Source organism: Mastacembelus armatus, chromosome 8 (assembly GCF_900324485.2).
Source record: "Mastacembelus armatus chromosome 8, fMasArm1.2, whole genome shotgun sequence".
NCBI lineage: Eukaryota > Metazoa > Chordata > Actinopteri > Synbranchiformes > Mastacembelidae > Mastacembelus > Mastacembelus armatus.
The window spans coordinates 21,153,828-21,168,743 of record NC_046640.1 but is presented as its reverse complement, the minus strand read 5'-3'; the positions used below and the strand labels follow the sequence as shown (position 1 = coordinate 21,168,743).

The following is a 14,916-nucleotide window of genomic DNA, read 5'->3' as shown; positions in this document are numbered from 1 at the left end:
GTCTCAAAAGCGCTTGTACAAGGACCCACTTCCTGGTCAGAAAATCACAGTCTGCAAGCAGTTAGCTGTAACCAACTTCACAGGAAGAGAGATGATGAACAAAGGGCATACATGACATTATATGGTTGCCAAAAATCACATCTCATTGGTTGACTACAGGTGGGGAGTTTCACTTTCCCTTGTTGGTGCACTGTAGAAACTTCTCTTGTGACCTTTCTCTCACTGTAACCTTTTCCTGCACAACACATATGTTAGTAATTACAAAGTTTAATGGTTAACTAAACATCAAGTCGTTCACATTAATTTTCATGAATTCTATAGCATTACACGACACACGTGTAAGTATAGTATTTCTCAGTTAGTCATTCTCCTAAACTACTTATGTGGGTAAGTGTATGTGTTAGACTCTCCCTCACATCTGATTGCTTCTTCACACAGTGGGACAATGCTTGTAACCCTTGATCCCCACAACTTGGTCTTACAACTCTTTGCAACAATGTATAAACACTTATAAGAGTAATGAAATTATAAATGAAATAAGTAAATGTGTAAATTTATTTTCCCACAATTATAAGTGAAATTAGTAAGATTTATTTTCCAACAATTATAAATGTAATTAGTAAAGGTGTAAGATTTATTTCCCCAACAACCACTAGGCAGAGTCAGGAACACAGCATGCACACAGAGAAGGAAATCAAACACACCTGTGCACATACAGTGGGTACGGAAAGTATTCAGACCCCTTTAAATTTTTCGCTCTTTGTGTCATTGCAGCCATTTGCCAAAATCAAAAAAGTTCATTTTATTTCTCATTAATGTACACTCAGCACCCCATCTTGACAGAAAAAAACAAATGTAGAAATTTTGAAAAGAAAAACTGAAATATCACATGGTCATAAGTATTCAGACCCTTTGCAGTGACACTCATATTTAACTCACATGCTGTCCATTTCTTCTGATCCTCCTTGAGATGGTTCTGCTCCTTCATTGGAGTCCAGCTGTGTTTAATTAAACTGATTGGACTTGATTAGGAAAGGCACACACCTGTCTATATAAGACCTTACAGCTCACAGTGCATGTCAGAGCAAATGAGAATCATGAGGTTGAAGGAACTGTCCAAGGATCTCAGAGACAGAATTGTGGCAAGGCTCAGATCTGGCCAAGGTTACAAAAGAATTTCTGCAGCACTCAAGGTTCCTAAGAGCACAGTGGCCTCCATAATCCTCAAATGGAAAAAGTTTGGGACGACCAGAACTCTTCCTAGACCTGGCCGTCCAGCCAAACTGAGCAATCGTGGGAGAAGAGCCTTGGTGAGAGAGGTGAAGAAGAACCCAAAGATCACTGTGGCTGAGCTCCAGAGATGCAGTAGGGAGATGGGAGAAAGTTCCACAAAGTCAACTATCACTGCAGCCCTCCACCAGTCGGGGCTTTATGGCAGAGTGGCCCGACGGAAGCCTCTCCTCAGTGCAAGACACATGAAAGCCTGCATAGAGTTTGCCAAAAACCACATGAAGGACTCCCAGACTATGAGAAATAAGATTCTCTGGTCTGATGAGACCAAGATTGAACTTTTTGGCGTTAATTCTAAGCGGTATGTGTGGAGAAAACCAGGCACTGCTCATCACCTGCCCAATACAATCCCTACAGTGAAACATGGTGGTGGGAGCATCATGTTGTGGGGGTGTTTTTCAGCTGCAGGGACAGGACGACTGGTTGCAACTGAAGGAAAGATGAATGCGGCCAAGTACAGAGATATCCTGGAAGAAAACCTCTTCCAGAGTGCTCAGGACCTCAGACTGGGCCGAAGGTTCACCTTTCAACAGGACAATGACCCTGAGCACACAGCTAAAATAACAAAGGAGTGGCTTCGGAACAACTCTGTGACTGTTCTTGACTGGCCCAGCCAGAGCCCTGACCTAAACCCAATTGAGCATCTCTGGAGAGACCTGAAAATGGCTGTCCACCAACGTTCACCATCCAACCTGACAGAACTGGAGAGGATCTGCAAGGAAGAATGGCAGAGGATCCCCAAATCCAGGTGTGAAAAACTTGTTGCATCATTCCCAAGACGACTCATGGCTGTACTAGCTCAAAAGGGTGCTTCTACTCAATACTGAGCACAGGGTCTGAATACTTATGACCATGTGATATTTCAGTTTTTCTTTTTTAATAAATTTGCAAAAATTTCTACATTTCTGTTTTTTTCTGTCAAGATGGGGTGCTGAGTGTACATTAATGAGAAATAAAATGAACTTTTTTGATTTTGGCAAATGGCTGCAATGACACAAAGAGCGAAAAATTTAAAGGGGTCTGAATACTTTCCGTACCCACTGTATGTGCACAGGTGTGTTTGATTTCCTTCTCTGTGTGCATGCTGTGTTCCTGACTCTGCCTAGTGGTTGTTGGGGAAATAAATCTTACACCTTTACTAATTACATTTATAATTGTTGGAAAATAAATCTTACTAATTTCACTTATAATTGTGGGAAAATAAATTTACACATTTACTTATTTCATTTATAATTTCATTACTCTTATAAGTGTTTATACATTGTTGCAAAGAGTTGTAAGACCAAGTTGTGGGGATCAAGGGTTACAAGCATTGTCCCACTGTGTGAAGAAGCAATCAGATGTGAGGGAGAGTCTAACACATACACTTACCCACATAAGTAGTTTAGGAGAATGACTAACTGAGAAATACTATACTTACACGTGTGTCGTGTAATGCTATAGAATTCATGAAAATTAATGTGAACGACTTGATGTTTAGTTAACCATTAAACTTTGTAATTACTAACATATGTGTTGTGCAGGAAAAGGTTACAGTGAGAGAAAGGTCACAAGAGAAGTTTCTACAGTGCACCAACAAGGAAAAGTGAAACTCCCCACCTGTAGTCAACCAATGAGATGTGATTTTTGGCAACCATATAATGTCATGTATGCCCTTTGTTCATCATCTCTCTTCCTGTGAAGTTGGTTACAGCTAACTGCTTGCAGACTGTGATTTTCTGACCAGGAAGTGGGTCCTTGTACAAGCGCTTTTGAGACCAATCAAAGTCTCCTCTACTAATTCCAAATAAATGAACACGCTGACATGGTTCATGTGTGCATGTGACAAAATGAGAAATAAACAGTCAAAAACAAACTCAACATTGTGAACTTTTAAAGTGATTCCTGTTGTCTTGGTGATACATGCAGTGTTTAGAGTTTAATTACTTACCATATCTTACCATAAACCAGCAGGAAGAGAGGAGGGAAGAGTTACCAAGCTTCAGTAAAGCCAGGGAGTGGATTCATGCTCACAGTGCAACAGTCCACAGTACAATCCATTCAGCATAATTAAACTCTTTTACTGTTGTGTTCAGGCTCTCACAGCACTTGGTTTAGTTTATGCGCAGAAAAAATGAGGAAGTGTTTAAGATATTTCACCAGTCGGCCAACCCTTTCAGTCACAAGGTTTCTGGGACATCATGAGACAGAGCTGTCCTATTTTCACTTTCACTTTTCTTATCACTGATTTTAACATAATGTGGATTCGGTGTATCACTGCTGTTCATACCCATCATATCACATCAGATCAGTTAAGAGCAGCTGGGAGGGATTTAGAAACTAGTAGAACCACACCTGTCTAGAAAAGACAGTAACAGGTAGGACTGGTGACAAAGCAGCCACATCTGCACAGACGAGGAGCACAGGACACAGAACAAAGGTGAGTCTGTACGTTTCTACAAAGTACATATAAAATATATACATGTCCTTAAAATAATTTGACCTTTCAAGCAAAAATAAACGTTTAATTTAGGGCTATCAAAATTAACACGTTAATGCGTTAACGCAAATTCATTTTAACGGGACTAATTTTATTAACGCAGAGCGCATTTGCTGTTTGACCTGTGACCTAGCCCGTAGTAGGAGAAAGCGGAATGCAGCCATATACAGTAAAGAGTACAGCAGGAAACAGAAATAGAGAAAGAAAAAGGCTTTTTGAACAGTAAATTCATTTATAAAACAATGTCTGCAGATGCTTAGCAACACCTGCCACATCCATACTTTGTGAAAGATTGTTCTCACTGTCAGGGCATGTTGTTCAGAAAATGTTTTAAAATATTTTAATCGATTGACAGCCCTAGTTTAATTTTCTCATGTTTGTTCTTGTTTGCTCTGACTTGTGTGGAAGAGTTTTTATTAGGTGGATATATTTGATTATTTTATTGTTTAAAAATACATCAGCAGTAGTAATAGTATGAGTACTGATAATGTTTAAATCATCAGCAGTACAAACGTTAGGCCAATATATTAAGTTGGTAATAAACAGAGGTCGAAGTTAGACCTTTCAGTTTTCATTGTCTGAATGTTAATATGGTTTTTACTTTCACATTTGACAAGGCTGAATATGGCGTAGTGATCAAGACATGGATGTGTCCTATTCAGCTGTATCTCCTAAAGATGTGTGCTAAAGACAACCTTAAAAATGTGATGTTTGCTCACTCTGAAATACTGAATTACATTCATGTAAAAGCCTTTAAATATATTTCAAATGGAGCCATGACCTTTGTCACAGCCCTGAGCTGATGCTTAAATTATTGTCAAAATGTTTTATGTTTAAGATTTCATACTTTGCCAAAAAGAATCTAATCTTATTTTATTTTTTACTAATACTTTGCTGAATCATGCTGTGTTTCCAATGACGTTTTTTATTGTGTTGTCTTATTGTCTTATGATTCTATAAAGATGAAAAACTGATCAAATGGAGGTGGAGAACCAAACAGCTGCAGGAGGAGGAGAGAGTGAAATCACACCCACAGCAGTTACAGATGACAGAGGTAATTTTAAAGTCTAAATATAAACGCTCATTGTTAGGAAACCAAATATTTGTCTTTATGCTGATCTTGTGTAACCTGTTTTCTCTACATGACATTTCAGTAGATGAGTTGGAGGAAAGTGACGACAAACCCAAGGTAAAACCTTTTCACCCTGATCAGTCTCCATCATACAGTTGTCTTTATTCTGATCCATGTTTTTTAAAATCATGCTGTCATTTTTATAACAGTACCATCAATATAAGTCAGAAATGATTAAACAGCATATACAGTGTCCACACTGTCCAGAAACATCAGGCCTTTTTAAAACATTCCTTTGTCCCGCCAGCGGGACATCACAACTATTTCCAATTCAACGCTATGGTTTGAGCTGATGCTCAAACAATATATCACTAGAAAGCTTTGGTGATGTAAACCATCTCAAGATGCAACAATAATAGTAGATACACCAAAAGCTTCTTTCAAGAAAAGTGAAATACTCAAAGTTCGACATTCTCACCAATAACAGGTCGGTGAAAGTCCACACATGCATTGAATCCCACAAAAATGGCATTTTTCTGTCCATAAATGTCCAGAGTTGGAGTCCAGTATTACACTGGATCTGAAACATGTTTTAAGTCTCCACAAATGCTCAGAAACTGCATCATCATCAAAAGCTTGAACAGTTTTAGTCAAAGTCATGACAGTAGCCTTTCAATTGAATTTTGATTTAAGAGACTTGAGTAAACTCAGATGCCACCATAAAAACCATTTAACAATTTGATGTTGCTGCTGTTTTCTTGGTTTGCGGTTTCTAATAAAAAGATATTTCTAACCTCTGTGGGTCTAACCTGGAGAACCATTGGTTCAATACAATTTACTCCTTTTCTTAGTCTGATTCAATGAATGAACCTGAAGCTGCACAACCACAGCAGACTGATGGAAACACAGGAGGAGAATCTGAAGCCACATCTAGACCATCTGCATCACATGAGCCAGGTAACGACTGAAGAAATAGTGTTTTACAGACGATAGTTCAGTTGTTTTATGAAGACGCATTAAACTCATGTTTGAGTTCTGTGAAAAAACTTGACCATTCAGCAGGAGACGCTGATGGAGTCACAGACGTTAAGACTGAAAGCAGCACTGACATTAGTGATCGACCTGCAGAGGAGAGTGAAACACTGATGGAGACAAGTCCAACATCTCAGAGTGTTTCTACAAACACCAACAAAAGTGAGAATCACATGATTTCATGTTTTCATTTGTATCGTTCAGCAAAATAGGAAACTAAACTTTGATAATACAGTGTCACTGATTTCAGAGCCAACACGGTGATGCTGTTCTATCATTTTGTTTCAGAGATCCCTGAGCTCACACTGGCGTTGGTTGGTGACACAAACTCTATAGAGATTGGATCAAAAAACATTTTACTTGACAATGATGAACAAACAAATGTGGAACAGTTTTCATCCAGACTGTATGATTTGTGTGGCCGCCACATCTCTGTCATTAACATGCTCGGTCCACAAAACATTGACCAATTCCCATTAAATCGGGGGATTCATGCCTTTCTCTTACTGATACCAAATGGTCTGCATCACAGCCATTACAGCTCAGTGCAGTGGTTAGAAAACACTTTTGGGAAAAGATGCCTTTCTTATGTGATGACAGTTTTGACTCATAAACCAGATGAAAACTGTGAAAATGCCTTGACAGAGCTGAGGTCCAACAGTAGTTTGGTTGAAAAAAGACACCACACATGTACAAAAAGTGTGACGGATGAAAACGAGCTGATAGTTCTGTTGGAAAAACTCGACCTCATGGTCTCTGAAAACGATCCACCCTGCTACAGTAGACTGATGTTTGATGAAAACAAAGAGCAGAAAAAACTGCTGCAACACAAAACCAGTGAAGACCAAAGGATCAATTCCTCAGTGTTTCAGCAACATCAAACAGGTGAGATTTGAATGTTGGTGTTCACAGATTATACCTGCACTGATTCAGACAAATAATGTGGACAGAAGTTCAGTTAAAGTCAAAACTTTGATTTTAAAAGCTTTTATAGTAGCCATTTGGTTCTATATATATTTTACATTATTCTCAATTAGATTCACTAGATTTCAGTCTTTGTAAGTGGTTGCGTTCACCAGATAGGGAGGGACTTTTTGATCAGCACTTACATGAAGCCACAGATGCAAGAAGTTTTTGACCACTTGCTGTTGTGTGTAAATAATAAAACTGTTGGTATTGATGGAAAAACTCTGCATGGATGTTATGGATTCACTGAATCTATGGTATGAATGCTTATACAAAAACATTGTAAAGTGTGATGGAGAAATATATAAATTAATCGTACAGTACACACATTTTGGGATATCATTTCTTTAAAAGGTTAAGTAATGTCGACTGAGTCAATCACCTGCCATTCTAGCAACCCCTCAGTGGCTTTAAGTTTAAGATTAGCCGATATCACACGTTTGGACTGTGCAATAGCCTGTTCTGGGCTATTGCTTCAGACTATAATTATTGGTCATTAGGTCGTACTGAAACCTCCTGGAAGATTCAGTAGGTCGTTTTTATTCTACAAATCTTAACTGTCGTTATTACGTACATTACGTAAGTTACATCCTTAAGTTTAAGCACAACAACTACTCTGTTATATCCATCTATACAGCCATCCATTTTCCGACAGGGTCTCTCCTCCGACCTGGAGTGTGCAAGCCACCTTTGTCCGGTTGAAAACCATGCCCTCGGACTTGGAGGTGCTGATTCTCATCCCAACTGCTTCATACTCGGTTGCAAACGGCCCCAGCACATGCTGAAGGTCCTGGCTCATGAAGCCAACAGAACAACATAATTTGCAAAAAGCAGAGATGCAATCCTGTGGTTCCCAAACAGGACTCCCTCTGGCCCCTGGTTGCACCTAGATATTCTGTCCATTAAAATAATGAACAAAACCAGTGACAAAAGCCAGCCCTGGTAAAGTCCAACAGGCACTGGGAATAGGCCTGACTTACTGCCGGCAATGTGAACCAGATTCCTGCTCTATTGGTATAGAGTCTGGACAGCCCTTAACAAAGGGCCCCGGCCCCCATACTCCCAGAGCACCTCCCAGAGGATGCCATGAGGGACACGGTCAAACACCTTCTCCAAGTCCACAAAGCGCATGTAGACTGTTCGGGCAAACTCACATGAACCCTTGAGCACCTCAGAGAGAGTATAGAGCTGGTCCAGCGTTCCACAACCAGGACGAAAACCACACTTTTCGTCCTGAATCCGTCGTCCGAATTCTCCCCTCCAATTCTCCTTCCTTTTTCCATCCTGTTATATTTAGGCAATAAAACATCTTGATTAGCATTACAAAATAAAACAACTAGGCTTTAAAACGTCTTAGATAGGGTTAGGTAATAAAACTAACAAAACATACATTTATGTCAGTTGCTAATGCTAACTGCCTCTAAATCTCATTGCCTCCAGTAGGTGTAGTAGGCTTCTACTGATAACTCCTATCAAATAGTAAGACAACAGTCAAATCGGCTGCCGCTACAGAGCGATCCAATACATGATTAGAAAAAAGTGCCTGTTTTATCCTGATGAATAAGGTTTGAAAGTTGAAGGAAACATTTGTCACCTATTTTCAAAAGATGTGACCTTTCTTTAACGTTATCTAAATGTTTTGAGCTATTGATTGTACAAGATCAGCAAAAATTTTGGGTCTATTTGGATTCAGAAATGACCCCTTTAGTTATTTATACCTGAAGATGCAAACAGTCAGAAAGTCTGTGATAATGTACAGCACAATCAAAATTATATGATTAAACAAGTACAAAACTGGTACAATGCAGAAATTACAAGCAAAAAAAAAAAGTAATAAAAAAAAATAGACTATTGAATACTTCTGACCAGCAGATGGTGACATTGTCTCTACACAGAACAGAAAAATAAATATTGTTCAGACTTGACCTGCACTGTTTTTTTTTTTTAAACTTGACTTTCTGCTGTCTGCTCTTTGTTTTTCTTGCATTGTGCTGCAGTAGAAGAGATGGAGGTGAGTACACCTGAAATCAAGGTAAAGTTAACAGTTTTGATGATGATGATTCTTTGGTGATCATCTTTATAAGTCTGCATTTATTTTCTAAAAGTATCTCCAAGGTCAGTCTGCTAATATCTTCAGTTTTCCTGCCTCCACTTAAAGTAAAAGAAGTTACAAAAAAAAAAAAAGTCTCTTTACTGAATTAGTGCGTCATTGTGCTTCTTGATCTTCATTGTGTATATTTTTAGAGCCAAATGCTCTAACCAGGTCTATTCAAATTCCAAATTCTTTCCACAACAAATGAAGAAATTAGAATGATGCTCTCCCATTGTACATGTTTCTACAGTTCATGTTTATTTCCTTATTTCCAGCAGTCATTGGAGATTTCTGAAGAAATCAACAGGAAGAAACAAAATCAGAGAGAAACTGAAACTCTGCTCAGCAGACTTCACCTTCCACACAAACATCAGCACAAGTTGTCTCCAGCAGACTTTCTTAAAATAGGCCCCCCTGTTAAACAGGACCATGAGACAACTGAGAGAGATCTAGCTCATACTTTTGTTAAGAGGCTGATGATGTTAGACTACAGAGCCAGATATATTCCTGTAAGACAGGACACTTCACAGCCTGATCCAGTCTGTGACACTGACGACATTGATGACAACGACCTAGATGATTTTCTTTTCAGCACCAGTGTAGACTCTGATCAGTCCAAACAGACTCACATCCATCCGATGGACGTTCAAATGGCAGCATTTCACTGCTCAGACAGCTTCCTTAAGCAGAAAATGATTACAAAACTATCACAGTGTCAGTACGCCTTACCTTTACTTGTTCCTGACCCAGTCACAGCAGATATCGAGTGTCCTCTGTGGACATTCAGACAAATAATTAAAACATGGAAGGGAACTCAAACCAAAGACAACACAACCACTGTCACCATGAAGAGTTTGCCCATCTACAAAGCTCAGACACCCATGGTGGCTTTTTTCCGCCTGGGTTCATTATCGGTGTCTAAATCTCAGCTGATAAACACTTTGATCAACTCATGTCACAGCACCTTCTTCCACAGAAACTGTCCAGGTAGCACCAAATCTCGCCATCTGATGGATGGTGTTGTAGAGATTGCCTGGTACTGTCCTGCTGGAAAACCCAACGATGCCTTCACTGACTGCATCACCTTCTGTAACCTCCATGGTGATGCTCTGTTGACTGAGAAACAGCGCCACATACTGACTGAAAAATCTTCAGTCACTGTTGTTCTTGTTCCAACTTTGGATAAAAGTCAGAAAAGCACTTCGGTCATCACAGACCTGTACAAATCTCAGAAGCCTCTCATTATTCTCATTGCTGATAGTGACTGTGGTGCAGTTGAAAAGAAGAGGACATACAAAATCGGTCTAAAGGACCGAAGTCAGTCAGATGTTTCTGAAGAACTGAAAAGAATCATTGGGAAGATTTTGTCTGGACCACATAAATCCTTCCAGCTTGAAACCATGACCAAGGTCTCTGGAGTCAGAGTGGACGAAGAAGACAAAGTCTGCCAAAAAGGGAAAAATGCTGCAATGGAAATCATGAATTTATTTCAGGGGATGGATGTTTCAAAAATCAAAGATAAATTCCTCCCCTGTCAAGGTGAACTGTGGCATGACTGGTGCAGAATAAACAAAGAACAGTATCACCTCAGAGGAAACATCGAGAAGGAGAAATGTGCAAAGCAACAGCAACTGATGCAAATACGACAAAAACAATGCACTGTCTCCTGTGGTCAACTGATGAAGCTGTTCATTAAAAGCCTCTCATCATTCTCACCAACAGAAAACGAGTATTTCCTGAAATGGACTCAGATCCTGATAGATGCTGTCTCAACAGACGATCTCGCTTCAATTCTCCAAAGCTATGATGAAAAGTGGTCAGAGGTCTTGGCTCTGAAGAGGAAACATGACAAATCTGATCAGTTAACAAGCAAACAAGCAGAGCTTGAACAAATATCCAAAAAACTGCAGTCAGCGACTTTTGGCCTGGAGCACATCTTTAGAGAAATGGGACAGATCTATGAAGCCCATAAATCTCTGCAGGAACCAACAAACTGGCTTCAGTCTGACTGGTCCAAATATCCTGAGCTGGCTGCAGAGCTGATGATATCAGGAGACCCGATGGAGCTGATGGATGGAGATGCAGGTCATGTGCCTTTAACATGGATCTCTAGCCTTTTAGATCAAGTCATCAGGAAACTGGGCGACAAGAGGGTTTTCGTGTTGTCAGTTTTGGGCGTCCAAAGCAGTGGAAAGTCAACCATGCTGAATGCCATGTTTGGACTGCAGTTTGCAGTGAGCTCTGGCAGGTGCACCAAAGGTGCCTTCATGCAGCTGGTCAAACTGTCAGAGGAGATCAAGAAAGACTTCCAGTGTGACTACATCCTAGTGGTGGACACTGAAGGACTGCGTGCTCTTGAGCTGGCAGGTAACACCACTCTTCACCATGACAATGAACTGGCAACATTTGTTGTTGGTCTGGGAAACATGACACTGATCAACATCTTTGGAGAGAATCCAGCTGAGATGCAGGATGTTCTGCAGATTGTTGTTCAGGCTTTCATGCGGATGAAGAAAGTGAAACTTTCTCCAAGTTGTGTGTTTGTTCACCAGAATGTTACAGATGTTGCAGCTGCAGAGAAAAACATGCATGGAAGGAGATGTCTACTAGAAAAACTGGACCAGATGGCCCAACTAGCAGCCAAAGAGGAGGTTTGTGATGCCAAGTGTTTCAGTGACATCATTGCATTTGATGTGCAAAAAGATGTGAAATACTTTGCCCAACTGTGGGAGGGAAGTCCACCAATGGCTCCTCCAAATCCAGATTATAGTGACAAGGTCCAAGAGCTAAAGGCCATAATCCTCTTTAAAGCTTCCCAGTCAGCTGGAGTGACTCTCTCACAGTTTAAAGCCAAAATCCGGGACCTGTGGAATGCCCTGTTGAATGAACACTTTGTTTTCAGCTTCAAAAACACACTGGAAATTGCAGTGTACAGAAAACTTGAGGTCCAGTACGGGAACTGGACCTGGGCCTTGAGAAGCCACATGTTGACCATTGAAAACCAGCTTTACCCCAGAATTGAAAATGGAAAACTTGACAAGGTTGAACTAAATGATCTTTTTAAAGAAACAAACGAAACCTACACAGAAATCAAAAAAGAGATGACAGTGTACTTTGAGAATGACACAGACAAAGAAATGTTGGTTCAGTGGCGAGGCCGATTTGAAAACAAAATCAAGGAGTTTCATGAAGACCTGGTGAGTGACGGGAAAATAAAACTGGATGAAGTTCTCCAGCAGAAGATTGCTTGTAAAAAGGTAGAAGAAAAGAAAGAGTTTGAGAAGAAGCTGCTGCAGAAGAGCAAAGAGCTCGCTCATCAGTTAAAGGACAAAGCCAAAGATGAAGAGGAACTTAAAAAACACTTTGACTCTGTTTGGAGTGTCTGGGTTCAGGAACTAACTGCAGATACAAAACCTATTGCTGTCATCAACGTGGTCAATGACCAGGTCGTCATCCTTCAAGAGCTCGGATTTGAATGGGAACATATCAATGAATCTAAAACAAGTGGCAAATACAAAGACATAACAAGACTTGGGGATTACAGTGATTATGTGTCCTTCACCAAACACAAAGACGACTGTGACAGTAGCCAACAATCTCAAAACAAACAGATGGGAAAGGACAGGAAGCAGGGGACAGTTGAAAAAATGGTTGAATTTGTTTCAGAAACAGGTACAAAAATCACAAGTTACTTCAAGTCTCTTCAGCATGAAGACCAAGAGGCCATCAGATCCCTGACTGACTATGTTGAAAAACAGTCTCTTAATGTAATTAAGAACAAACCTGTAGCTACAAGAGGATACAGATCCACTTACTTACAAGAAGTGGCCAACAATGTGAAAGAAAAGGTGGCAGAATTTGAGTCAAAGGTGAAATATGCTCTGAAGAAGGAGTTTACAGTTGATCTCATACTGTATGTGTTTCACAGAGCTGAGCCTTGGCTTTCAGAGGCCCACAGGAAATACAAAGCAAACAATGATGTTGTCATCTATGTGGAAAACAAGAAAACACAATATTGCAACATTTTCAGAAGCTTCTGCAAAGGAAACTCATCAGCTGTTGTGCTTGGAGAACTGATCTGTGAAAAACTGAAGGTCTCTGCTGTTCAGGCTGTCTGCAACAAGACTGCCATTGATCTGGCTGGAGAGATGAAGTGCACTTTCCCAGCATTCAATGGGAACAGGCTGAACTTGGAGAAACATGTGTTGAAGTCACTGGCAGAGGAAGAGGACTTCAATGGTTTCATCAACTACATCCGACAACCAAAGAGCCAGGTAGAGACTTTTATACGAGCAGAAGTAAAGAAATACATCTTCACAGAGCACAAAGATAAAGCGCTGGATATACTCAGGAAAAATGTTGACGTCATCAATAAACTTGTGAGTCAGGCTTTATTCACTGCAACACACAGAGTCAAAACTCAGAGAGGAGACACAGACAGGTGGATGGAGGAATTTTCCAGTTTGCTAAAAGATGATCTGACATTTGAGACCATTTGCTGTCAAAACTTCAGTGACATAGAAAATTTTGACTTTCTGAAAAAAGCGATTGAGAGACGCCTTGTATTTATCATTCAAGAGATGAAGAACCTCTCAGTGGATAAGATCAATGAATCCAGGCAGAAGCCTGATCAGATCCTCATTGATCAGCTGTGTAAATGCTGCTGGGTGACTTGTCCTTTCTGTGCAGCTGTTTGTACCAACACTCTGGAAAATCACAGTCCTGATGATCACAATGTTCCTTTTCACCGCTCCACTGCAGTCAATGGTTTCCATTACAGACACACAGTGATGCTGTCTGTTGAGTTCTGCACAACAAATGTTGCAAGTGATGGAAGTTTCTACCCTAACATAAATAGAGAGGAGACTTTTCCATTTAAACTGTACCGAACTGCTGGACCAAAGTATGCTAACTGGAGAATTACTCCTGATGAGTCTAAACTGTCGTACTGGAAATGGTTTGTGTGTCGATTTGAAAAGGACATTGAACATTACTATGGTCTAAAGTTTGAGGGCAGAGGAGAAATTCCCTGCGAGTGGAGAAACTACACAAAAGAAGAAGCTATTAAAAGTCTGGATGAAATGTGTGATCTGTGAGTGACCTGCAAGAAACTTTAGCTGTTTCAAAGAAACAGAAGTTTGTGATTGAACAAAGGAGAACAACCAGAGAAATACTGAGGATCAGGTTTTTAAAAAATAGGTGAATTAAAAAATGGGTGAATTATTTATAGTTTGATCAATATGTACATTAATTATATTATAGACAAAGTATATATCACAGTATAGCATTAAGTGGTAGTGAAATGACCTGAAACAAAATGAATCAAACAAAAATAATCATATTTGTTAGCTATAAAAACATAACTGGAAAAACAGCTTTTGATTAATTAAAAATGTAAACATTTGAAATTTAAAGAAAGAGTGATGAAGTAATTAAAATGTCAAAAATTATGGGCAGATTTTTAATTATCTTAATATTTCTCTCAAATAAGAATGTGAGTCATAAATTTAATTATTATTCACTTTTAAATGAAAATCTCAGAACAGACTCATGTATGTTTTAACCCTAACCTGTGAATGTGCTTTAAGAACATATAAGTCATGAGAATGTGTAGTTTTTTGTTAGAGAAATTAAAATGTTTTACCCTCCTGTGACCTGATTCACCTTACTTTAGTATAACTGAAGCACGATTGAGTAGGGCCTGTTACCTCTTGTCTCTCTTTCTAAGGTCAGTCTGTTCTGACCTTCATACTCTGATAAGACACTTAGTATCGAAACCCAGATGTTTTTGCAGTTTCCTGGGAAACTGCCTCCTCTTTCTTCTTTTATCACATGACTGTTTGTATCATAGTATTAAAATGATGTGCTACCAAGCTAAGACCCAGTGACCCTCATGCTGTACTAAGGTTCTGTGTGACTGTTACTCCTTGCAAGTAAAACTTCTATATAATCTTACAGAAGTTTGTCCTCTGAGTCTATTTGTTA

The 14,916-nt window shown here is 39.6% G+C and overlaps 1 protein-coding gene across 9 annotated transcripts; it reads left to right on the top strand.

The window, feature by feature from the left end:
- Positions 1 to 3,334: 3,334 nt before the first annotated feature.
- Positions 3,335 to 14,585, top strand: LOC113141062 (interferon-induced very large GTPase 1-like). Of its 9 annotated transcripts, none has more exons than XM_026325264.2 (8): positions 3,335 to 3,709; positions 4,732 to 4,823; positions 4,927 to 4,958; positions 5,693 to 5,798; positions 5,901 to 6,035; positions 6,162 to 6,758; positions 8,837 to 8,871; positions 9,207 to 14,585. In XM_026325264.2, exons 2-8 carry the CDS (start codon positions 4,748 to 4,750, stop codon positions 14,025 to 14,027), a joined length of 5,802 nt encoding a protein of 1,933 aa, XP_026181049.1. In that variant the 5' UTR covers positions 3,335 to 3,709; positions 4,732 to 4,747; the 3' UTR covers positions 14,028 to 14,585. The 9 variants fall into 9 exon arrangements, with proteins under 9 accessions (XP_026181049.1, XP_026181050.1, XP_026181054.1 ...); XM_026325265.2 differs by having other exon boundaries at positions 4,924 to 4,958; positions 5,904 to 6,035; XM_026325269.2 differs by having other exon boundaries at positions 3,336 to 3,709; positions 4,924 to 4,958; positions 8,840 to 8,850; positions 9,210 to 14,585.
- Positions 14,586 to 14,916: the final 331 nt, after the last annotated feature.

Coding starts and splice junctions, on each gene's coding strand:
- LOC113141062 (XM_026325260.2), top strand. CDS start 4,748: ATGGAGGTGGAGAACCAAACAGCTGCAGGAGGAGGAGAGAGTGAAATC. Junction 4,959..5,692: donor AAAGTGACGACAAACCCAAG/GTAAAACCTTTT, acceptor TCCTTTTCTTAG/TCTGATTCAATGAATGAACC. Junction 5,799..5,900: donor ATCTGCATCACATGAGCCAG/GTAACGACTGAA, acceptor TTGACCATTCAG/CAGGAGACGCTGATGGAGTC.